Source organism: Vombatus ursinus, unplaced genomic scaffold (genome assembly GCF_900497805.2).
Source record: "Vombatus ursinus unplaced genomic scaffold, bare-nosed wombat genome assembly UNPS02014848.1, whole genome shotgun sequence".
Taxonomy (NCBI): Eukaryota; Metazoa; Chordata; class Mammalia; order Diprotodontia; family Vombatidae; genus Vombatus; species Vombatus ursinus.
Window position 1 is genome coordinate 2,732,010 of NW_020954626.1, and position 27,159 is coordinate 2,759,168.

General features: G+C 36.2%; 1 protein-coding gene across 2 annotated transcripts in view; it reads right to left on the reverse strand.

The window, feature by feature from the left end:
- DMXL2 (Dmx like 2) overlaps window positions 1-27,159 on the reverse strand; it is a 152,085-nt gene that overhangs the window by 106,177 nt on the left and 18,749 nt on the right. For both annotated transcript variants that reach the window (XM_027840803.1, XM_027840802.1), the window contains exons 2-6: window positions 12,981-13,106; window positions 10,529-10,600; window positions 9,002-9,080; window positions 7,664-7,811; window positions 6,925-6,991 (exon numbers count right to left, since the gene is read on the reverse strand). In XM_027840803.1, coding sequence (XP_027696604.1) covers window positions 6,925-6,991; window positions 7,664-7,811; window positions 9,002-9,080; window positions 10,529-10,600; window positions 12,981-13,106 — 492 coding nt within the window. The remainder of the gene's footprint in view (window positions 1-6,924; window positions 6,992-7,663; window positions 7,812-9,001; window positions 9,081-10,528; window positions 10,601-12,980; window positions 13,107-27,159) is intronic.

The following is a 27,159-nucleotide window of genomic DNA, read 5'->3' on the forward strand; positions in this document are numbered from 1 at the left end:
GTAACCCTGTTTGCAGTTTTCTTGGCAAAGATACTGGAGTGGTTTGCCATTTCCCTCTCCAAAATTTGTACATGCAAAAATCAGAAACCTGCTAGTGAAGCAGAGTACTTGAAAGTTAACTAAATAAGACTATATGATCTACATATTATAAACAAACAACTCTAAAAGGACTCTTCTTAAATGGTTGGAAGAACCCAAAAAGCAAATAAGGGGCTTATAGAATTCCTCAGAGGAAGAGCCAGCATACATTTGCAACATAGTGGTTGCAAAATACTATTAGATGACTCCGAATTCCTTCTAACCCTATTATTCTCTGTAGAAAAAAAAAATCATACATAACTATTTGCTGAGATTAATGTTTTGACCATTTCTAGTTTTTCAAGGAATGGGGAAGGAACAAGTTATTTAAGGGAAGCATAAGTTTAAGAAAAAGATAAACATACAAGTTTAAGACAGACAGCTGAAGAGACAAAAGTATAGGTTTAAGCTTAGGGAAACAGATATGATTGGGTGAACACTTGACATGCAAATATGAAAGACCAAGATTTAAGGGATAGAGAAATGCTTAATAGGGAATATCTCATGGGAAAAAAAAATACACATCATTTAAAAATCTTCTCCCAAGACTCCCCCTGATTCCAGGACCAAAATAAATCTAAAATCCAAAGAAAACAATCCTAAAATACCATGTTAAAAAAAAATCAGTCCTTAAAAACAAATCTAATCAAAGTACTTAATGAACTATGATTTTAAAAGTCATGAAGAAAGCTATAAGGAAGCTATGAGTTTGAGTCATGTGTAATTTTAGTGAAAGATATTTTATCATCTGAAGAAGAGGCAGAAAATACCTCTTGGCTGTGGATCACAACAGCACCATCTGCTTCAATCAGACCATCTTGGCTCCTCTAACATAAGCAGAGCAGTTGCAGTCAACACTCCAGAGCTGACTTTCAGTTCTTTCTTAACCAACAAGATCTTAATCGATACAACAGCTTCATTCCCACAACATGCTAGTCCAACCCTAGAAGTATCTCTATTCATCCTCAAACTGTTAAGGGATCCCCACTACCTCCCTATTGATAATAATAATGGAGCGAGGATAGCTCTCTGAAGCCCCAAGAAGTTGATTCAGAAGTAGTATACTCATCAAAAACATTTATTGCACAACTGTATACACTCACTCAGCACTATATTAAGAGATCACAGTCTCTGAATTCAACAAGAATACAATCTACTTGTAGTCAGCAAGACTTAAAGAAATGAAACAATAAAAAGACACAAAATTCTCCCACCTAACCAAGGGACAGATTTGACTTTGAGTTCTTAAAGACTATCCTAAAGCAGGCTCGATGAGGAGCAACCAAACTGTAAAGACTTTGAATGTGGTCCCAAGATATTTTGTCCATAATGGAATGGATCATCAGTCAGTAAACATTTATTAAGCCGTATTATGTCCCACTTCAAAGCATAAAGATCATAAATGACTGAACCATGGCCATCCATGAAGGAAAGAAAATTTATAAGTGGCTTTCAGTCTCATGTGGCCCCCTTCACCCTATTATATGTCCAGACTCTGGTAGGCTAACAGAAAATAAGGGAAAGGGTACTCAGAATGATACAGAAAAACAAGAGTAAGCAAATGATACCATAATGAAATTCTTAATTTAAATGAAACCAGAAGACAAGAATCAGTTGTAGATGAATGGAAGAACAGTTTATGGTCTCTAAGGAGACTCAGAGAGGTAAAGTACTTAATAGAATTGACTTGATCATGTGTCCAAAGGGAGAAAAAATATATCATTAGGACAATGAGTCACATTCTTGCAGTTTTTGAAGAGCATATGCAAAAAGATCACGTCACTGTGAAAATTACAGCAACTCTTCAGGTTTCCTACTTCTACAAAGATGGCAGAGTAAAAAGTTCCTTTCAAAATCAGCATCAGAACAAGTTGTATAAAGATTCAGTTTCATACATAATCATCTTTTTGGTCTTCAAATGTGGAAATAATGAAGTTTGTTGATGGATCTATCAAATTTATAAGGATTTTTTGTTGTTGTTGTTTTTTGTAAATAGATAGTTACCCATGGCACTGAGAATTTAAATGATTTACAGGAATCCAGGTATTCCTATCCAAGTGGGATGAGCTATCTCCATGGCAAGCTGCTACTTAGGAATTAATTATGTATTGTTATATGTTATAATTACATGTGATATATCCCCTTACCAAACAGTAAACTTCATGAAGGCAAGGGTTGTGTCTTAATCAAATTTTTGTATTTATCCTAAGTAGATACTTGCAAATAGTTGGTGATTAATAAAAATGTTTCTTCAATGAAAAAAACAGCATTAGTAATGAAAAAAGAAAAGAAAAAAGAAATCACAATTGGTTTTCAAAAGAAAACTAGGTTTAGAAAAAAATTGCTCAAAAAAAAAGAACTGTAACAAAATTTTAAAAATTATAGATTTAAAAAAAAAACTTAAGTAAAAACACTGAAAGAAAAGTTTATTCAAAAATATCAAGACCCCAAAGTGAAACTAAAAATTTCTCACCAATATTATGGCTAATAAATACATTGGAGGAATTAAGAGAGAGATTAAATTAGGAAAGTTTCATGAGATGAAATAAAGAAAGAACTAAATACAAAAAAGAATTATCAGACAAAAATAATAATGAAACATCATGGTTTATCCACAAAAAATACAAACAAAACAAAAGACTTAGATAAAAAAAAAATAATTACCTTGGTGAAGGATAAAATGGCAGAAACAATAAAAAATATATATATCCAGGAAATTACACACCAGGAAAAAGTTCTAGAATTCATGCTAATGGAAGGAGACATACTTGAAGAACAAAGCAAGATGAGAAAATTTTTAAACTGGGCTACTTGAGAGAAGTGTGAAGAAAAGAATCTAATCTAATTCCGGGAAATGATAAGAAAATTTCTCAGAAACACTGAAAAAGAGGCTACAGCAATTTATCAAAAAGATGATACACTCTGACCAGGTTGGATTAATACCAAGAATGCAAAGTTCGTTTGATATAAGAAAAGCTATGAGCATAGTAGACTAAATTAATAGCAAGAAAATAAAAATTATATCAATAAATAGAGAAAAAGCCTTTGGCAAAATACAACACCCATTTCTATTAAGAATGCTAAAAAGCATAGGAATAAATGGATCTTGCCATATCATTATATTAATAATAAATAGTACCTTCTAAAACCAAAAGCCTGTATGCTAGAGTACTTGCCAGTAAGATCAGGGGTAAAGGAAGACTATCCATTGTCACCACTTTTATTTATTAGAAATGCTAGTGATAGCCATGAGCTAAGAAAAAAGTAATTGAAGGAATAAGCTTATGTAAAGGGAAAACAAAATTAACACTTTTTTTCAGATGATAGTTTATTTAGACAACCCTAAAGTAAAATCTTATTGAAACAATAACTTCAGCAAAGTTGTAGGGTATAAAATAAATCTACAGAAATCATCAGCATTTCTCTATATTACCAAAAAAAAAAAAAAAAACCAACAGACAAAAAAAAACCCAAAACAAAACCCTGATAGGAAGAGATAGAAACAGAAGTTCCAATCAGAATAGCTACAGAATGTATAAAGTCCCTGGGAGACTACTCAATGAGATTACACAGGATCTATAAGAATACAACTGCAAAATGTTCTTTGTAGAAATAAAAGAATAGTACTAAAATTGGAGAAATATTAGTTAATTATGGGTAAGCTGTGCCAATGTAATAAAAATGACATATACTACTTTAATTATTCAGTGTTATGTCACTCATATTGCCAAATGATTACTTTACAGAGATAGAAAAATGATACCTAAATTTTTCCAAAAGAACAAAAAGTAAAAGATTTCAAAGGAAATAATTTTAAAAAGTGGGAAGGGAAAGGACCTAGGAGAACCACTATACTATTACAAACTATACTACAAAGCACTCCTCAAAATGTGTTCTTGTAAAAGAATATTTAATTTTGTAGGAAAGCTTCTTTTGGAGTGAAATCATATAATGTAAAATTTTTGGTATAACACTAACTACTGCTCTCATTTCTGCTTTTTTGTAGAAAACTTGTGCAACTTGAGTTTTAAAAATTGGGACTGACTTTCTTCTTGGTTACTTATAATGTTACTTCCTTGTCATTGTAGTGTTGAATCTGGAAGATAAGGTAACTGGGAATGTTGAATCTGAGGCTTACCTATATTTTAGTGCTGTGAATTTTGTTAATTTGTGATCTGTCCCTCTTTTTAAATGTTTCTGAGTAATTTTCTTATCATTTCCTAGAATTAGATTAGATTCTTTTCTTCACACTTCTCTCAAGCAGCCCAGTTTAAAAATTTTCTCACCTTGCTTTGTTCTTCAAGTATGTCTCCTTCATTAGCATAGATTCTAGAACTTTTTCCTGGTGTGTAATTTCCTGGTTATATTTTTTTTATTATTATTTCTGCCATTTTGTCCTTCACCAAGGTAATTATGTTGTCTTCCATCTTTCTAAATTCTTCACATCCTTAAAGGCCCTGTTCAGGTCTTGTTGTTCAAAGCCAGTCTTCCAGACTGAGTTTGTTGTTCTTTTCTTTCCCCTCTAAGTTCCTGTAGCACTTAAAGTCAATGCTATGTAAATTATCACTTGATTAATTGCTGTCTTTTTTTTTTTTGTAAAGTCCTACTTATATTCTTCATGATGGTATGGGGAGGTGACCTTTTGTTTTTTTATAAAATTTCATTTAATTTTTTCAATGAACAAAAGCTATTTTTGCCCCTCTCTACACCACTGGGAAAAAAATGGGAAAAAACCCCTTATAATAAACATGTATAACCAAGCAAAACTAACTGGTCACATCCAACAATTATTGACAAAGTACATTTCAGACAGGAGGAGCAGAAAGGAGTTTTGGGCTTCTGGGTGTGCTAGCACTAAAAACCTAACCTACATGTGGAATATATTTGAGCCTCACAAAAACTGAGTTGGGAATTGGGGAAAGGAAGGGAGGAGGCAGAGAAGATAAACTGTTCCAAGTCTAAGGCCAATGTGTTAGAAATCAGTAGAAACAACCACAGTCAACTTACACCTTGTCATTAGTATGATCAAAAAGTGTTCTTTCTTTTGTTTTATGCAAGAACACAGACTATCAAATCGACCTTAACAAAACTGCTGAGGAAAGTATTTGAATTGAGGAGGTACAGTAGTAGAAGCAGGGCACTTCTGTCCCACAGTGTAATCGTCAGTTAATTCAACATGATACAGGAGATGTGAAAGAAACACTGGTTCTTAAGTCGGAGGACCTGGATTCAAATAACACCTCTAACACTACCTGTGATCTTCTTGAACCTCAGTTTTCGAGGGAGTGTTGGACTATACTACCTTTGAGGTCTTTTCCAGCTCTAGAATTAAAATCCTATGACTATCCTCAACATAGCATTTTTTAAAAAGGGAAAACTGCCATAGCACAGTTCGCTGCTCTTGTAGCTTCAGAGAGACTGTGGCATTTACTTCAACACAGTACCTTCTATATAATAGACACTTAATAAAAAACAGGATCTGAACACATCCTCCAAATTGAAAAATGGTATTTCAATGAGTTAAACAAGGTCTTCCCCAAAGGGTTACTTTAGGGAAAGGGTGCTTCAAGTGACCTAGGGGTTTTCAGGCTTCACAGCCATTTTCCAAGATGGCAATGGGTGCTTTCCCTCACATACCATATCAAGTTCTCGATAAAAGCCTCAGAAAAGTTAGGAAAAGGAACTTCATCTTCCAGGTCTAAATCAAAAGCATTTAAGGCCCTGTGATCACCAGAACCTACAAAATAAAAGAGTTCTCTCAAGAGTCCTTATACAGTGACAAGCCTTTTTAGGTAAGGCAGCTGGAGAATCTCCAAGGGCAGTCAGAAGACAGCAGATCAAAGCATATCCCTTGAATCCCTAGTTCAAAATTGCATTTAATTCAACTAAACATATTTTTATTGAACATCCATTGCAAACAAATCACTCTGCTAAGCACTGGGGAAGAGACACAAAGACTAATCTTCAAGAAGACTGCAAATTAATAGAAGTCAATGGTTCACAAATGTGCTTAGATGGAATAACGTCTCAATTCTTATTCTCAGTTTTATTTGCATTTGAGCAACCAAAATTTTGCACTTATCCAAATTTCTAATCAATGTATGTGATGTGGATACATTAGGGGCTAAAGAAATAAAGGCTGCTTTTCCAGTGCTTTGTGAGGCCTGGGGGTGGTGGGGGGGAATCATTCTGTAGCTCATCCTGTAACTTGAGAGCATCCTAAAGTCCTCTTCCCCTTATCTTGAAACATCATAAAACTTCTCCTTATCTTGTACCATAAAATTCTTTCTGTCTCCCTTATCCTGGACCTCTTTATCCTGAACCACCATAAAACTACATCCTCATCCAGAACATCTATAGGCTATATGACCTTCTGCCAGAATTCAGCTATATAAGCTTAGCTCCCCCAAATACCAGCTGCCTCAATTAGTTTTGTTGCCAAAGGTCCATGCGCTTTCACGTTTCTAAAAGCTCCTGATGGCTAAAGAGAACATCTAAGTGAATCCTTTCACGCCCAAACTGCTCTCCCAAATCTGACCTCAACATATGAACGTGGCTAAAAGTGAAAAACAGCCTGTATGTCAGTTCTTGCTTAATAGTCCTTTTCTTTTAAACTGATTTTTCAAATTGAACAACAGCTGAAAGTTAAAATCACTTAAAAGAATAAAGTCTGTCACACTAGTCACCAAAACCCAAGTGTGGAGGAGGGGAAGACAGCCATAAAGGACGACTAAGGTAAAGGAAAAGCAAAACACTTACAATTCTTACACATTTGTTTTTTGTTTATCAAGCGTGGACACAGTTTTAACATTTCCATGTTTCCTTGAGTTTTTGTTCTTATCCTACCTTTCCAGCTGTAGCAAAATATTCACCATCAGGAGACCATTCCATCAAATGTACAGACACCGAAGTTCTAACAAACGAAGATAAAGTATTTTAACATACACAAATGATCCAAAACTGTATTTTATATCTGCATAATACTTCATTTTTCACTCCTCTTAAAATATGACTTTTTAGAAATATATTTCTTAAAATAAAGCAATAATGAAAATTTAATTCTGCCTATCAAGGAGCAAACATCATGATTATATAGAAAAGCTCCACTCAGTTCTCCCAACCACTGAAATATAACATGTCAAGAACTGAGCTGATGATCTCTCCCTAACTTGGTCCCATTCTCGACTTCCTCATTACTGTGAATAGCACTGCAACCATCGTAATCCCTCATGATTAAAACCAGACACACACATATCCCCATCCATTAACAAAAACTATAGAGAGGCCTCCCATTGTCCAGCTAACTATTAGAGCTACTGCTATCATTAATTATAAGGAACAATCAAGTGCAGTATGGATTGAAAGATTACATTATATATGGTTTCTACTTCCATAAATGGTACTCTGTGGATTAACATACCTAGATGAAATGAAGCACAAAATTATAAAAGCCACATTAAGAGAGAACATCTCTATTAAGAGACACGGATAAACTCATGAACCCACTGTTAGGTCCCAGAATCTCAGTAGAGACCTTAATAGTTTATTTAGTCCAACCCCACAGGAAGCAGAATTGCTAACTTACTTGCATTGCCAGATGCACTTCCAATCATTTAAAACAGGAGGAATTTTATTATCTTTGACCTGATCAATTTCCTCTTCTTCTTCTAGAATGTCACTCTCTGGAGGAGCCCATAACTGTACCAAATCAGTTGCTGTTAGCAATCTGTTACCTGAAAATTGAAAAGTTATTTAATAAGTATGCAATGTGATTACACCCTGACATGCCTTCCATTTAAAAAAAAAAAAAGAGGAAAGTACAAGACACTATTCTGGAAGCCATTTTGTTATTCCAACAAAGAAAAATACAGACCATATTTACAACAGATTTTGATTATAATTTACACTAGGGAATTAGTTGAGGCAGTATTTTCTGTGGCAGGAAGTTTTTTCAGGAGATTCACCCTTCCAATCTAGGTTTGAAAAAATGTTCTGTTACTAGGGAGGAATCTAGTTTGTGAATGAAACTAGGAGTATATTTTATTTCTCTGAGACTCATCTGAGAGTAAGAAATACTACTTGTCAAAGTTTGGTCAAAAAAACATCATGGAGAGCCAGATATCCAACAATACATATATGTCTTGAGAACATTATAAAATATAAACACAAAACAATGAGACTGGTTTTGTGTGTGGCTTATAAAAGCAATCAAGCCTTCTTCCTAGTCACAGCTTATAGGCTTAAATAATAAGAAGCCATTTACATAATGTTTTATTGATATAAAACATGTTATGTTCTCACTTGATCTTCACAACAGTCTCTATAATCCCAACATTACAGAAACGGAACATGAAGCTTGGAGAAACTGAGTGATTTACCCAGGGTCATTAGGCCAGCAAGTGACAGAGAGAGAATTCAAAACCAGTTCTTTTGCCTCTAAGTTCAGGGCTCCTCTCTAAGACCTCCTCATTGTTCTCCAGTTACTAAAGCCTTAGTAACAATAGAAGTTTCAAATATTTCTAAATTAAAGATGCTAATTTCCTGGAATATATGTGAAAACAAAAGGAGGGGAATTTTCTTCCCATTTTGTACAATATTTTTAATTCTGTCTCATAGAGAATACATTAACAATAATATAATTTGAAGTCACCTGGGGAAATACTTATCTAATATTTATCATTCTTTTCTGGAGTATACATTTCATAATGACTAGCACCCATCACAAACAATTATGTAAAGAAATGCATACAGGATTAGAAAGCATAATTATTTGTTTACTGTCCCCCCTGAAAAAACTAGATTCTGTGATAATATTCATTACTTACATTATTAACTATTCATTTCAACCAAATAACCACACAGTTAAAGCAATACGTGACTACGAACTGAAACAAACTGTAGATATTTTCTCATTTCTAATTACCTTGGGGATCCCATGCTAAGTTGTAAGTCACAGAACTCAGAAAAAACTGTCCAGTTTTAAGCCACTGGCACTTGACTTGCTAGAATACAAAATGAAAAAAAAATTACGTAAATCCTAAAAGTCAAGCAAATAGAATAACTGTCACTGCATTAGCACTTCCTCCCCGCTTGGGAATAAGGTACAAGAAAACTAGAACAGAAATCATTGTAATTTTATAAGGCTTCCTTACTCTCTAACTTCAGCTCCATAAATAGAAATGCTTCATGTTTACATTTTTACTACTATTTTACAAAACAATAAATTTAAAATATCATGTTAAGGCAGGTTGTTTAGCTTTTAAATAACATTTTGAACTCTCAATTGCTTTACTTTATATATGTCTGCTACAAGAGAAACGAACACAGGCCTCTAGATCCAAGACCTAAATGGAAATTGGACTTGAAAAGAAACCACAAGAGTAATAATTTTAGCATTACTACTGTAACATATTTACTTGAATAAGTTGTTTGTTTTCTCTTTGATATTTTCACTTTCAAAGCTGTAAGTAGGGAACAATAATGGAAGAAGGGGAGAATTATCACATGCTGGGTTTTGGCTGGTGTTCATTCTTTTCAAAAATAAGTTATTTTAATGCCTTTTAAAAAATATTGTCGCCATTTCCAGATATAACACTCTACCCTGGAATTGAATGCTCCCTTATAACACAGAAAAGGTTAGCAAAACTAACCAACGAAACATCTGTATCTAATAACACGTGCAACATTATGTCCACACCTCCTCCAAGAGAAATCTGCTTCCGTTCTTAACAAACTTCATTCCTAGATCTCATTTATTCTCATGGGTTCATTTGTAGCTCTCCAAAATCAACTTCCAAATCTATATATCCAGCCCACATCTTTCTACTGAATGCCAATACGACATCTCCACTTATCTGCTAGATATCTTAACTACCTGCTGGTAGCTCAAACTCGAACTCTCCAAAATTTGAGAGGAAAGGAAGGGAAAATGAATGAAACTGTTCAAAATGACTCAAAATAGAGAAAAATAAGGAATATAACCCTTAGTACTATATTTTATGTCAAGGGCCTGTGACTTCATTGGTGGGGATAGTTCCTACACTGGTACAGATCACAACTCATCCAGAATGTGGGCAGTTGGTCTACACTTAAACACTTTACTACTTCACAAGGTACCCTATTCTATTTTGGGACAGTTCTAATTATCACATATTAAGTTCTAACTATTACTTTATACTGAGCCAAAATCTGCCTCCCACTGATCTTCATTCTGCCCTCCAGAACTACAAAGAAGACTCATCCCCTTTTCAAATGACGGTATTAGAAGAGAGTAATCATTATTTCCTATGTATACCATTATAACTTCTTTCACTTCTGAAACTAAAATCCCCTTAATTTGGCTGTTTATAAGACCCCCCAGTTATCAAGAATCAAGCAACTTCTCCAGGAAGTTGACTAAAGTTCAGATAACTTAAAAAAACCAAGGATTTATGCTGCATTAATTACTTACACAATTTCTCTTGTGAGAATTGATACCCAAGGGTTCAAAAATGCAAACAGCATTTCCATATGAAGCTGCAATCTGAAAAGAAAAAATTAATATTTAATTTTTAAAAGCAATAAAAGTATCTTCTAGATGGACATATAAGCTAACTGTATGTAATCATAAAACTATATTAATGCCCAAAAAAGTTATATCAGACCATTTCTTACAACACCCCAAATTTCCTTCTGTAATGGGAAGAACAAAGCAGGATTTTCCATCCTGAATTCACAACTTACTTATTCCCAGAGAATACTATTCTCGTCTACAGAAATAGTTCCATTTTCCAAATCCTAAATACAGTAATATCTTTATTCTACACTAAATTCTATACTTCATTCTGTAGTATGTATTTTTGAAACACTACTTTATTAGGAACCATTATAACATAGGAAGTATAATTATGGGTTATCACATAAATCGTCAATGGTTCACTAAAAATAAGGTACAGCAAAGGTACACCAAAAATAAAAAATATTTATCTGGGAGTCTTTGAATAAGCAGAGAGAATGGAGACAAAGGAAGGAAAGGAATTAGATTGAGGTAAGAGGAGGTAGATGAAGAACAGGCAAGTTCCTCTGTAACCAGCAGCTCCCAGAGTGACAGTTTTTGGTTTATTCTCAGAGCAGACAGATGGTTAGGAGTCAGGTATACTTTCAAGGCCACCTGAAAAGACTCAAAGTAATTTCAGTTCCCCTTAAAAAAAAAAAAAGCTTCTCTTGCTTACTGAATAATGAAAGTATTTTAATGTAGAAAAAAGATTTCCCCTTCATTGAAGCATAAATTTAGAGCTGGCATTCAGAAGGACATCATGTCCAGTCCCCCATTTTACAGATGAGGAAACTGAGGTTTAAAGATGAGGAAACTGAGGTTTAAAGATGAGTGACTTATCCAGGGGTCATAGCTAGTAAGGATCTGAGTTAGGATTTTTTCCACATGGGAGTTTAAAATATAAAAACTATTTAAATAACACCTTAATATGGATGAATTTCAAAGTATAAATAGTCAATTAACAAAGGTAGAAGACTTACACAAGAGGAAACTGAGTATACAATTTCTTTTTTTAAAGTGGAAAAGTATGAGTAGCTGTCACTGAGAGCAAAATGCAAAAAAGGAGACAAACTGTTCAAATTTCATGATTTTGCTTGGGTTTTTTGGTTGTTTTTGTTTTGTTTGAGGGAGCACTAAGGGTACATGTCAGTATATTTTAATAAAGGTGACTATGTATCAAAAAAAACTGTATTGCCAAGTTATTTGTCAATATTGGTATCACTTTAGACACATGGCCCATAAAAAATCTACTGAAATTCCTCTTTGTTGAATGTCATACAAAAAACTGTTTTTTTCTAGGAGTCTCCAAGGCAACCCTACTTACATGCAAAATGTAAAACACTGCAAAATGAATGAGAGAAATCTGAAACCCTTCATACTTCCCTGCAACGGGCTAATAAAATACAAAGAGAACAAGCTAGATCAAAAGAACAAAAGAGTCATCAAAGAACATTGAATGATAATTACAGTTATATGCTAAAATATTAGGGCAGTTTTCAATTCTGTAGATTCTGAATTATGAATACATAATTTCTCATTGGGCATTTCCAGTTTTTAAGAGGTTGATCAGTCACAATGATTTCAATAGACTCAAAATTTAATAAAATTTTTAGTCATTATGTGATAATAAGCAGTTTTTTAAAAACTGAATGTTTCAACATTATTTACTGCAGGTAAAAATCCTATTTTAACGGTCCAGAAGGGCCATCTAATAGTTATTTCATCAAACTCATTAAAATGTAATCTTGTCTGTCCCTGAATTTTTTTTCATTAAATCAATGTTTAATATATACTGAATTTATAAAAATCAAATTTGGGTCTAAGATGCAAATGAATGTATTAATCCATTCCAGACCAGTCCCTTCTGTTATAGATACAATGTTATAAAATATTCTTAGTTAATTATACTGTGATTTTTTTTAATGTGTTAGCAGTTTTTCAGGGGTTTAGAAACTGAAGTTTCGTTGGGTTCCCTGGATCTGCATGGCATTGATACTGGAGTTTTGGTTGAGGGCTTCTTTGGAGGACTGGGGAGAAATTAGAAAAGGGGAAAAAAAATGGAAAGACAGAGCACAAATCATGAGACGTTTTAGATCTGAAAGAGGCTATAAAAATGACATGGAAAAAAAGATGGCATGATTTCAAGTCCCATCCAGAAGAAAAGGACCAGAAGCCCTCTGAATTTCTTTCAAAATTAGTCTACCAGTAGCTTAGCAGCACTTAGCAGTTTATCTCCACTCACAGAATAAAGGTTTAGTTCTTCTATAGTTCCTGAAACATTTTCAACAGTAGATTATCTTTTACAATTTGCTGAGGTTGTCTGGAGTTTTGTTTTGTTTTTTAAAAACAAAGTTACTAAATTCCTTACTCTTCCATGCTGGTTAGAGCACTCCACACAGCTGACTTGGATGTTTCCATGTTTAGCACCAGGGATGATCTGCACACATTCAAAGTCATTGGCCAAAATAACAATATCACAGCCTGATCCATATGCCTAGAAAGAAACATTTTGGATTATATAATTCATGCATTCTACATAACGGTATAATACTTTAAAGAATTTCTCCCAAAAGACTTAGTTCATTGTATATTTTGTTACACATAAAATTAAAATAGTGATACTGTCAACTATAAAACAAGAGTTTTAAAAGTTACATAATAAAGTAAGCATTTGTAAAAGCATTTAAGATTCTCAGTCTTCTTACTGGACAGACAGGGCAACAAAAATATTTTATGTAATATAGAATTAAAAACTCCTGGAGAAAGTCCCTATTCAACATAACTATAATTAGCAAACCACATAATTGGGCTAGAGTATTTCTAACATCCCTTCCAGTTCTAAAATTCTGAGTTTACTTCTTATTTTCACATTTCTCAGCATCCCCTCTTCCTCTTTCGCAACTGTATGAATTTGTATGGTAAAAACACGAATAAAAACATTTCTTCCAAAGGTTATCTGCTACCTCTGATTTAATCCTCTAAACAAGTATCTTTTTAAAAAAATGCTAAAACTTGAAACTCACAAGAATCTTTTAAAGTAATGTAAATTTAAAAATAATGTGGGGAACCTTTTACAAGGGTCTATATTCTTGAGGACCAGGGTCACGACAAGACAGATCTCTAATTGCCACCTCTTGCCAGTAACTACCACTCCCTGATGATACCCAAGATATTCCCATAAGTAGCAGCTAATAAATAAATAAAGCCTGGGCATCAATACAAATAGTGTGACCAAAGGAGGTGAGATTAATAACAATATTACCTAAATCTTGCAAAAATTGATATCCCACAACTTTAAACTTAACTTAGGAGAAATGAACCATAGGATCAAAAAATTACAACTGAAAGGCCATGGGGTTTGGGCCAGAAGGGTTAAGTAACTTGCCCCGGGTTACATGGCCCACAGGTGTCTGAGGTACAGTTTGAACTAAGGTCTTCCTGACTCTATGTCTAGTATCCTCTCCACTATATCATGCTGCCTATGTGTATAGGCATTTATACACACACATATATATATATAAAGACTACATTATGACTGGATACTAATAGTAGGTAAATTAATGTACAAAAAATTAATGTAGAAAATTCCCCATCAATAGGGGAATGAACAAATTGTGGCATATGAATATGAGGGAATATGATTGCGCCATAAGAAATAACAAATGGAATGGATTCAAAGAAACTTGGAAAAACTTGTTTGAACTAATGCACAGTGCAGTGAGCAGAACCAGGACAATAATTTATAGAATGACTATACAACATTGTAAAGGAAATAATTTTCAAAGAACTCTGATCAATACAATGACTGATCACCTCTCCAAGAGACTAATGATAAAACATGTTTCTCACCTCTTGGCAGAAAGATAACTGGCCTTAGGTACAGAAATGAGACATGTAATTCTCAGGTATGTCTTATATGTGAATTTGTTTTGCTTGACAATACTTGTTAAAATGGAGGTTGAGTTGTGGGAGAAGAGAGAGTTGACTTAGATACAGAAAAGAAAGAACCAAAAAAAAGGATAAGTGAAATATTTTTAAAATGTACAGAAGAGAACAGAAGGAAGCTGAAAAGAACACAGATAAATATTGGCACTACAATGTTAAATTTAATATGTACTTAAAAATTAAATATGTACTTAAAAAAAGAAAATCTGTATATGAGATTCATATAAAATTTTTTCTATTCTTTGTATATGAAAATAAAAGTAGCTAGCAGTAATAATAGCTAGCATTTTTATAATGCTAGTTTGCAAACTGATTTATAAAAATTATCTCATTTGATCCTCACAGCCACCCCAAGAGACAGGTGCTATTATTATCCCCATTTTACTGATGAGGAAACTAAGGCAGACAGAGGTTAAGTGACTTGTCCAACCAGGGTCATACATCTAGTAAGTATCTGAGGAAAGGTATGAACTCAGGTCTTCCTGATTCCAAGTCCAGTGCCCTACCCACTGTGCTATTTGGCTGCCCTGTTCCACGTTCATGTGTGCTCATATTTGTCAAGCTAATGATTTTTCAAAAACAAAAAAATCACTTCAAAGATTAAGAACTAGAAGAAAACTTGTAGCTCATCTACGCTGACAATCTCATTTTACAGATGAGGAGTCTGAAGCCCAAAGAAGGGATTATGACATGCTAAAGATCACACAGGTAGTAAAGTAAGTGGCAGAATCCATGTCTTCTAACTCAAAATGTTGTGCTCTTTCCACTATATCATGGTAGCTCTTAATCCAAATTCGATTTTTTTTCTCCCAGTACTTGAATCACAGCTACAAACCAAGGAAGCAAAAGGAAAAGGAAATGGTTAAAGAATGCTATTAGGATATCACCACATTTATGTAGCATCAACTGTGCCCAGGTACTGTTAAGCATCTTACAAATATTATCTCATTTGATAAGATGGTAATCCTCCCTGGGAAGTCACATTGATATCACCATCCTGCTAGTATCTTAGGGCCTGTCTAAAGTATTTAATAAGTCAAGAGAAGTCTACCATCTGCTCTAATTTAAAGACCACATAAAGTAAAAAGATTTTGTCCCAGTTTCAAAATCAATCAATCAACAAGCATTTGGCAGACGCTGTGCTAAACAGACAAAGAAAAACAAAGTCAATCTCTGCCCTCAAGGAGCTTCCATTCTAATAGAAGAGGTAACATCAGAATATACAAGATAAGGTAACCTTAGACAAGATGGGAGAGGGAGGTAGGGAGAGGGAGACAAAGTCTAGGAAAAGACTCCTGGAAGAAGAGGTACTTGAGCTAAGTCTTAAGAGACGTCAGGATTTCTAAGAGTCAAAGATTGGAAGAGAGAGCTTTCCAGGCATGGTGGCAGCCAGTACAAAGGCATTGAAACACATAATGGAATGGTATGTGAAAAGAGCAGTAGACCAGTATGGCTGGATCATAGAGTGAGGGGGGAGGGGAAAGCAAAATGTAATTAGACTGAAAGGACAGGAAGAGTCCAGGTGGCAAAGAGCTTTAAATCCAAACATAAGACTTTATATTTGATCCTCAAGGCAACAGGGAATTACTGAAGTTTATTAAGCAGGGAACTCATACGGTCATACCTTAGAAATATTAATTTGGCAACTGAGTGAAGAATGGATTGGAATGGGGAAAGATGTAAGACTTGAGACAGGGAGAACAATTAGCAGGCTACTTCAATAATACAAATGAGACGTGAAGAAGAGAAGAGGTGTGAGTGGAGAGGAGGGGATGTACACTAAAGATACTATAGATAAATTTTTGTTGTTGTTGTTGTTGCTGTTGTTACTGTTCAGTCATTCAGTCATGCCCAACTCTTCAGGACCCTACACAATGTTTTCTTAGCAAAGATACGAGAGTGATTTGCCATTTCCTTCTCCAACTATGCAAAATATATGCATATAAAGCAATTGGATATGTGAGGTGATCTATAGAGAAGAATCAAGGATGACACTGAGATCGTGAAACTATGAGACTGAGAGGATGCCTTCAACAACAGGAAATTTTGGAAGGGAGGGTTTAGTAGGAAAAGATAATAAGCTGTTTTGGACATGTGGAGTCTGAGATTCCTACAATCCAAAATGCCAACAAGCAGTTGGTCATGCAGGAATGGAGCTAAGGATAGACTAGGACTAGATAAATCTGAGAATCATCTACATAGACATAATAATTAAAATGGAGCTGATGAGATCACGAACTGAGAGTTTAGGGAGAAAATTGAAGAGCACCCAGAAGAGAACTTTGGGAGTAGTCACAGGTAGAGGGCTGATATAGATGAAAACCATACAAAAGAAACCGAGAAGAAGCAGTCACAAGTATGAGTACCAAAAGAAAACAGTCATGAAAACGCAGAGCAGAAAGAACATCCAGGAACAGAAAACAGCACCGTCCAGTAGAAATAGCCCTGCCTCTGGAGTCAGAAGACCTCCATTTGGCACTTAAAGCCCTTCATAACCTAGTTCCCTCCAACCTTTCCAGTCTTTTTATGTCACACTCTCCAACACTTACTCTTCAATGCAGTAACCTCCTAGGTGCTCCACAAACAAAACACCACGTCTTGGCTCTGGGCATTCTCTCTGGTTGGCCTTACGCCTGAATGCTCCCTCTTCCACTCCAACTACTGACCACCTTGGCTGCCTTTAAGTCTCAACTAAAATCCCACTTCCTATAAAAAGCCTTCACCTCTTAATTCTAGTGCCTTCCCTCTATTTCCTATGTATCCTGTATATAGCTTGTTTTGTATATATCTGTTTGCATGCTGCCTCCTCAATTATATTGCAAACTCCTTGAGGGCAGTGATTGTCTTTTGCTTTTTTTTTTTTAACCCTAGTGTTTAGTACAGTGCCTAGCTTATAGAAGGCACTTAATAAATGGTTATTGAATTTAACTGAATCCATAAAATGAAAAGATTGTACTAGATGACCTCTGTATTCCCTTCTAGCTCTGAGTCTGTAATCCAGATCTAAGTTTATGACCCTATAGAGAAAGGCCAAAGTGTAAAATGCTGCAGAGAGGTCAAGAAGGATGATGAATGAGAAAAGGCTATCAAATCTGGCAATTAAGAGACCACTGGGGAGCTCCAGCCTTGAATGGAATCACTAAATGAGTAACAAAGTTGTGGGTCTAAACTTTTCTTTTTTTTTGGCTAGGCAATGGGGTTAAGTGACTTGCCCAAGGTCACACAGCTATTGAGTGTTATGTGTCTGAGGCCGGATTTGAACTCAGGTTCTCCTGACTCCAGGGCCAGAGCTCTATCCACTGCACCACCTGGCTGCCCCCTAAAGTTTTTTTTATAAGTGTGGTATAACTATATAATGGTTATTTCTATAGGTAATACAAATATTAACAAAAATTAACTAACTATTTATAGAACACTAGGATTACAGCAAAACAGTCTCTACCAACAGCCAGGAAGTAGCACAGAGGCCTGCGCCATTACAAAATCAGGAGAAAATTCAACTATCAGGGGTAGGGGAGCCAAGAATGGAATCCAAGGTTCTGGAGAGAAGGGCATGCGTATAATAGCTGAAAATTAGACGGGATGGAGAAGAGGTAGCTGGGAAGTACAAAGAGGGCCCAGCACCAAAACTAAAAACTCTGGTCAGCTGGCTGAGACAAACCTGATTTCTATGCTTTATTAGGTGACCAAATAACTAAACAAATAAACAGACCCAAACTAAAATGTGTAGAAGGACCTTGGCTAGGCAGTGGAGAGGAGTAAGTGTTAAATGTATCTTATCTCTGTCTTTGGAGAAAGTATACACAACAAACATCTCTATTACCAAAGAAAACAAAAAATTTAAGTTGAATGTACAGTAATTATAATCATTAAGTATGGATAACATACAAACTGTCCTTACAAATTTTGAGAGCTCAAAGAGGAAACAAGTTATAAGAAACCAAAACAGAGGTCTCTGTAAAGGCAGGTGTTATTTACACAATAAAGGATACTGATGTGTTATTAGGGTACTGTAATAATGCATTTGCATTTAGCAATCACTTCAACTAAACCTTCAAACTTACAAGCTTTACCTCCTACCAGCTACTCATAATAATAGTTACTCTAGAAGTGAGCAGGAACCAGGAGAACATCGTACACAGTAACAGCCATGTTGTGCGATGACTTTGACAGACTTAGCCTTTCTCAGCAATGCAAGGATCTAAGACATCTCCAAATGTCTCATGATGGAAAATGCTATCCACATCCAAAAAACGGACTATGGAGTTTGAATGCAGATCAAAGCATATTATTTGCTTTTTTTTCCTTCTGTTTTGTTATGTTTCCTCTTTCATGTGGTTCCTTCTATTGGTTCTAATTCTTCCTTACAACATGAATGTGAAAATATGTTTAATAGGAATATATATGTATAACCTATATCAGATTGCATGCCATCTTGGGGAGGGAGAGGGGAAGGAGGGGGAGAAAAATTTAAAACTCAAAAGCTTATGGAAGTGATTGCTAACAAATCAAAATAAATTAATAAAAAAAAGGTAAAATTTTTTTAAAAAATAGTTATTCTATAGTCCTAGGCCCTATCAGAAATTTCTAAGTCTTTAATTCCATGATACCAGGCACTGAATCCTACTCTTCTTTATTTCCCTCACCTGGCCTTCTACATAGCAGGTATTCAATAAATATTTACAGAACAAATGGAGAACAAGCTAAAGCCAGAGAAAGGAAAGACACTGTAGTCAATTAATTACAAACTAAACAGCTAAATTCCTCCTTACTCTCCTTTTTCTACCTCCACAACCAAAACCACCCACTCTCATCCCACACACAAACAGTGGCAGTTACAACTGAAGGTAGATAATTCAGTTCAACAAACATCAGATGCTACCTCTTCCTGGAAGCCTTCCCTAATCTCCTCTCAGTTGTTAGTCTTCTTCCCTCCTCAAAGCACCTTATCTTTAAGGTGCCTGGAGAATAAGGCTTTCTTAGCTACCAATCACAGTGCTGTGCATATAGGTAGTTAAGAAATGAATAAAAAGGTATTTATTAAGCTCTAAATACGCCAAGTACAAGGATGAAAATACAAAAGCAGGACATTCCCTGCTCTAAAAGAGTTCTTATTCTAATATGAGGAGACAACACAAAGAAGAGGGTTCAACCAAAAGGAGGATAGAAAAGTCTGGTGGTCCTTAAAATGCAAGGTCATTAGCATGGCATTTGGATGGCCAAGAGATGTGAGCTCCTTGAGAAGAGGAACTATTTTCAATATTTTATTTGTATCCCCAGCACTTGGGAATATAAATTTATTAAGCACACAGCTTGTGCTTAATAAATGCCTTTTCATTCATTTATTTAAATACCTAACTGCAAGGCACTGTGGTAGGTGCTAGGAAGTCCCCTAGACTCAAAGAGCTTATAATCTACTAAAAGGATACAAAATTTAGAAAGGTAAACCAATATACGGCTGTTTGAAAAAGAAAGGGCACTGAGAAGATGAGGGAAGTTTTCATGTACAAAGCGGCACTATGGTCTAGAAGTAACTCAGGGAATCTAAGAAGCATGGATAAAAAGGGAATGTATATATAAGGGAACATTTGAGCTAATGCACAGTAATGAGATGGCATGTGAAATATAGGAAACAATAATACAGTTTGGCTGGAATAGGGAATGCATGAAGGAAACGCATGTGAGGGGAAAAAAAAAGGTCAGTTGGAGCCAGATTATGGGGGCTAAGGAATTGGTATGTTATCCTAGAGGCAATAGGGAGCCACTGATAATTTTTGAGCAGTGAAGTAAGTGACAAGATCAGACCTGTCTGTACCTTAGGAAGATAGTTTTGGCAACTACTCATTTGATGGATTACAGAAGGAAGAATGTGAAGACAGGGAACCCAATAAGAAAGCCATTACAATAGTCCAGGTAAGAGGTAATGAGAGCCTTTCTCTGACATCCATGCCCTTCCCTTATTTCACAAAGTCAAGGATAAAAGTGCAAATAAGAGGATGGAAGGTGATGCTGAGAAACAATCCTCCACAAGACCTGACAAACGATTGGAAATGGGAGATGAAAGTGAGTAAAAAATCAAGGATGACTCAAGACCCTTCAAACTGGGATAACTGGAAATAGGTTCCCTCAACAAAAAGTGGAAAGTTTATAGGAGGGGAGAGTTTAAGTGGAAGAAAATGATGAATATGATGAATTCAGTTTTAGACATGTAGAATTTAAGATGCCAACATGACATTCTGGTGGAAATGTCTAACAGGTAGTTAGCTGAGAAAACTGGAGTCCATGACAGAAACTGGAGCTACACTTATAAATATAGCAATCTTTATAGAGCATATCATCATGGGAGATTGTAGTGAAAGAAGCGAAAAGGGCCCAGGATCGCACTTTGAGGGACCTCCACAACTGGGGCATGATATGGATGACAATGCAACAAAAGCAATTAAAAATAAGTGGCACAGTTAGGAAAACCAGGAAAGTGTCATGGAAGCCACAATAGTATCCAGGAGAGAAAGGAGAAAAATAAGGACTGAGAAAAGGTGATCGAATCTATGAGTTAAGAGATCACAGCAATTTGGAACTATATCCAGAGTCATTAAACTGCTCATACTCTGACCCTGCAATGCCTCTTTGAAATATGATCACTCCTTTCCCAGTACAACTCCTAACTCTCCAGATATCTCCATCATTTCTCAGTAGCCTTCTCACCCTGAAAAATGCCCCTACCCCTGTGGCCTTCTCATTCTGGAACCTGGTCTACTCTTGACGTCTCCTCCTATTAGTAAGTTTGTCTTGTAACCTTCATTTTGAAAAAGTACCATGGCTGGCTAGCCATGTTCACTCCTTCACTCCTTTCCCAGTTCCACTAATGACTCTCTGGAAGCTCCACCACATACTCTCAAGTACCACCTCTCTGTCTGTCTGTCTGTCTGTCTGTCTCTCTCTCTCCCTCCCTCTCTCTCTCCCTCCTCCCCTTTCTCTCTCTCTCTCTCTCTCTCTCTCTCTCTCTCTGTCTCTCTCTCTCTCTCTCTCACACACACACACACACACACACACACACACACACACACACTTTTTGGCTTCCTTTTAGTTTTAGAATTTAAGCTCCTTAAGCTAGGGCCTGTCTTTCTTTTTCCTTGTATTTGAATTCTCAGCACTTAGCAGTATCTGGGACATACTAAGCACTTAATAACAGAAAGAAGTTCAAAAGGGAAAGCAGACAAGCAGGGGAGTTTTGTTACTGATATCATCACAATGCCCAAAGAAACCAAAAATTGCCTCCAGAACACTGAATGAACCCTCTATAAAGAACTTTTGGCAGAATACAGACAAGAGTCATACAGGATGAACAGTCATAAATAAGCTATAATTCACATCATCAGAGGGAACTTTCAAATCAATGAGATCATATATCCATGAATATTTTTAATTACCTATAACATAAATTCAAAGTTGTGCATACAATCCTCTTTTTTTACATTGATCTATTCATATTTGCTAATATTTTAAAATTCATAATAAAAAAATTTTAAAGATCACCAGTAACCTCTATGACAGCAGCTTTCCACAGTGGTTCAGCTGAAAACCAGGGTGCAGGAAATTAATAAGTAAATGGAAGGCAACGTAGGCGTGGAGTGTGAACTGCTCTTTAGTTATTTCTCCATGAAAGGGAAAGGAGGGTTGCCATTTTCTCAAAGACTAAAGCAAAGGAAGAGGACATGTGAAGCCATAAAGGGGTTTTGAGTACAAAGTTCTAGGTGGAGAAGATGAAACTCATGGCAGATAACATTCAATTTCTGAGTAAACCAGGGAGTAAAGACATCTGATCAGGAGGTACAGAGATGAGGCGGCCCAAGGTAGGTAGGTAGGAAAGTGGCTAGAGTGCTGGGCCTAGAGTCAGGAAGAAGTGAGTTCAAATGTGACCTCAGATAGACTAGCTGTGTTATCTTGGGAAAGTCACTTGATCACCGTCTGTCTCAGTTTCCCAAATTGTAAAATGAAGATAATAACAGCACCTACCTCACATGGTTGTGAGGATCAAATGAGATATTTGTAAAGCACTGAGCAGAGTGAGTGACACACTGTAGGTGCTTAATACTTGCACCTTCCCCAATGTTTCCCTTTAGAAATGTTTCAAAAATATAATTTCATTATATTAATCTTTCCAATAGTTGCAGCCTAAAAAACCATGATGCTCCTGATTCTTTGACATCAGTAAAAATTTCAGAACATCAGGTTCACAACTCAACACTGTGCCAGGTGCTGAAGACATATAAAGTACAAAACCAGACAGTGAATGCCTCAAAAACTTATATTTTACTGTGTAAAAAAATTTTCAAATTAAAAACTTCCCTAAAGTCATAAATATCTTTGAACTGGAAGGCTGTAATTACATTAACAATGTTATTATTCTACATTAGTTTGGGGATTTTAATATCTAAATTAATACACTGATCCTTGAGTGCACATCTGAATAATCACAGTATTCTCACTCTCTATTTGCAATGAATATTTAAATCTTGACAACACTATAATTACTCTTCCCATCCATATCCTGAAAATATTAGTTTTCTGATTATTAAGACTTTTTAAATCTTAAGGTGCCAAAGATGGAAATACAAATACACTGCACAGAACAATCTTCTGTGTCTTTTCTCACAGCTACATAAAGTGGTAAATTACATCATCCTTTTCCTTGGTTTAAAGGAGTCTGATGAAGGGTCAAAGTCTAAAGATCACTCAAATCTGTGGTTTCTGAAGTTACAACTAAGAAAATCATGAAGTTTCTGGAATTTAAAGGGGGAAAAAAACTCATTTGACAAAAAGCCCAGTAAAAATTATGCTAACCAAGAATCTTAAAGAAAGGCCTTGTTTTATTCAATTCATGGTCCACTAAATCAAATTACGTTAAATTCTCAATCCCATTCCTAGAAGATAATTCTGATTGCTCCAAGTCTGTTCTCTTAGCTCTTCTAACACCACCAAAAGCTCCCATGAGCTAGAAATTAAGGAAGAAAAAGAAAAGCCAGATCCATTCTACCAACAGTCTCCAACCTTTTCAAGTATTAGGTTCCCTTTTAAAAGTTTAAAAAAAAAAAAGTTCTCATTCACCCCCATTAGCATAATTCATATAAGTTTCCACTAACTAAGAAAATACATAATGACAAAACGAACTAAGAATTTAGTTAGAATCTGTTCTAACCTCCAGACTGCATATCCAACTACCTATTAGACTTTTCAAACTGGTTATCTCACAGACATCTTAAATGCAACATGTCCAAAACTAAACTCCTTGTGAACCTCCCTAATACTATCGAGAGGACTGTAACACTCCCAGTCACCAGCTCACAAAGGTTTCCTGCCATACATTTTTACTTACTTTCTGTCACCCTAATTCTTCTCTCTCTTTCTTCATTCCCATTTAGGCAATGAGGTACCATGGAATTGGTTTACAGATTTCTTAACTTGTAGAAGTTATTTAGGAACAGGTAGAAACTAGATGTTAATTTTAAAACCCCATTAATATAATGTTAAAGAAAGGATATTATTCTTAATGCTTCAAGGAATTGTAAGCTCACTGTTGTAGATACTCCTATTGTAGGAAATGGTGCAAATCACAACCTAAATTGTGCTTTCTCATTCTATGCAATTATTGTCCATGTCTTCCTATAAATCAACAGAGATTTGAAACTTAGAGACCATCTAGCACAAGCCCCTCATTTTACCAATGAGGAAAATGAGACCCAAGAAGTTAAATGATTTGCCCAAGATCATACAAGCAGCTAGGAGCAGAGTGCAAGGAATTGAACCCAGGTCCCCTGCACTATACTTCCTCCCTCCCACCACCTTGGAGGCCTTTTCCTAAATATTTGACCTTTCCACTGGTACCAGGATAGCTGTCTGGTCATCCCTCTCACTACATAACCAACCTGTTTCCATCTCCTCTTTCAATGGTACATTTGCTAGATGTTGCTTAATGGCACTTCGTGAGTGTCTTTGATAATGTTTCACAATCCATATAACTCCACAAAAAACTCAGCTGCCATGTCACACTGTGCCATGGAGGTAATCCTGGGTTCTTGAAGGCTACGCCAGTAGAACATAAGAACCTCTGGCAAGTTTTACCAAGCTAGAAATGCTCTGAGCTGGTTCCCTGCAAGTGTCTGATGCCCAATGACTAACCAAAGTATAAAGCCATTTATTCATCATCAGTAGACTGGATGCTTAGTGATAAATTCTTTAACGTGAGAGCCCATTTTATTCTCAACACTTAAGAAACGACCCTATTTTTGCAGTATCTGTCTATACCACATGCACCCCTCTCCCGCCCATCTTTGTTAGTTATCTACCAACATCCAGATCACCCTCCCAACTATTTTAATAATATTAGTACCTGCTTCATTATATTCCTCTATAGCCCATTCCCCGACATGTTCTTCAGGCTGAGAATCCTTCTAATAATCTGACCTTTCACTCTAATTCTTCAACTCCAACTTCTTATCATTTCCTCCTTTTTCAACCTCAATATATACTGACATGGTCACATGAGACCTCATTTCTCAGAATTGTACACCACCTCCAAAACCTAGAACTCAGACTACAAACTCAAGCAATCAAATACCTAAGTATCTACTATATGCCAGACACTGTGCCAAGTAGTGGGGTTACAAAGACAAAAGTGGGATGGTGCATGTAAGGGAGCTTACATTCATCCTATTAGAGGAACTCTGATCCTTCATCTATTCCACTTTATCATTCATGCTAAAATACTCTTTGCCTTTACTATGAGTTCAAATTCCTTGGTCCATTGCCTATTCTCCCATTCCATCTTACCCATTCTCCTGTCATTTGCCTCCCTATCATATCAGCAAGTCTTGACCCCATAGGACAGCTACTTAAATGTATCATTAGCTAATAATATCCTCAGAACATTCCTGCCCTCTTGACCTTCTGCCACAGCAGACCTGCAATTCTTCATACCTGGGTAAGTGCCACCATCAAATTTCTCAACTCCTGCTCCAGGGTTGCTAAGTATTAATGAGAAAAGCCACTAAGGTCATGTTGACTTTACCCACTACAAATGTAATCAGCTGGGCTTTGACTAGTTGCTTAACAATCCTTCTACTCAACCTTATTTAAATCTCTCAGTCCCCAGAGTATTCCAAACCTTTTCTTCTCTACCCCTCCCTGAACCTCATTCTACCACCCCCCTCATTTTCATCCATTCAAATAATAAGTGCCCAAGGGCAAGGCACCATGACAGTATTGGAGGCAAAGATAAAAACAAAGACAGAACACTTGCCCCACATGTAAAGCAGTTGAGCTAAGGCTCCACTTCACAAAAAACACTCAGGCCACAAAGACAGATGAAAGTCTCAGACCTCCTCCTCCATCAAGGATACTTTTCAGTCACTCCTTCCCTTTGGCCATCCATATTGTGATTACTCCCTCGGCACCTGTCCTTGATCCTAGCTCTCTCGCACATCCTCTAGAACTGAGCTCTGAGTAGTCATCTAGTCTGTTTCTGATCCCTCCTCTACTGGCTCCATCCTCTCCACCCACAAACACACAAAGATCCATCACACCGGAGACACCTCACCTCACCCCTCTGCTCTGACGTTTGGTGCTCCCCAGGACCACTATTTCGAGAAGTGCCCTGACGATCCACACTCGCTTCTCTCCTGGCTTCCCTCCTCCCTCTCAGGTCTTCCCAGCTCCCTTTTGTGTGCTGTCATCCTCCATTAGAATATAAAGCTCCTTGAGAGGAGGGACTCCTTTTTCCCTTGTGTTTGCATTCCTAGCACTTTAGCATGGTGCCTATCACATAAGCCTTTAATATAATGATTTAGCTATCTATACTAATATCAGGTCTCCTAGTCCTTAAAAAAGGCAAGAGGAGAAGTTTCCTTTGGCACTTCTAACCATGAGGGTCTCCTACCCCATGTATCTTTTCCACCCATAATTTTTATTGCTTAACTTCTTGAAAAAACCCACTTACTCCATTTCCTCACTATTCATGCCCTCTCCTTGATCCTTTGCAGTCAAGCTTCTTTCCTCACCATTCTACTGAAAATTTCTCCCAAAGGTCACCAACACTCCTTCTTCTGACTTCATAATATCTGATGTTTTCTATCCCGTCTTTCATGTCTGAAAACTTATCTTTGACTCTCTCTCCTCTGTCTACCTCTCATGTCCAAGAAGTAATAAAAACACAGACTCTCAGAGTTAGAAAGGAATTCAGAGGCCTTCTAGTCCACCCACATTTCTGAACAAGAACTACTTCTATAACAAAGGCCAAAAAAGAAAAAAAAAGTCTTCCAGCCTTCACATATAAACCTTTCCTGAGAGGAAAACCAATTCTCCCTCCTCCAAGGAATTGCATTCCATTAGTGACTAGGTCTAATTCTTTACTGCTTTTTTTCCCCTCAGTCACATCTAAATCTGCCTCCATAATACCTTTACCTATTACTACTTTCTTTGGGCCAAGCAGAATAAGTCTAATCTCTGTTCCACAACACAGACCCTCAAAAACTTGGAAAGCAACAATCATTTCTTCTTCTCCCTCTTCACTCCACCCCCCACCTCCCACCTTACCCCCACACCCC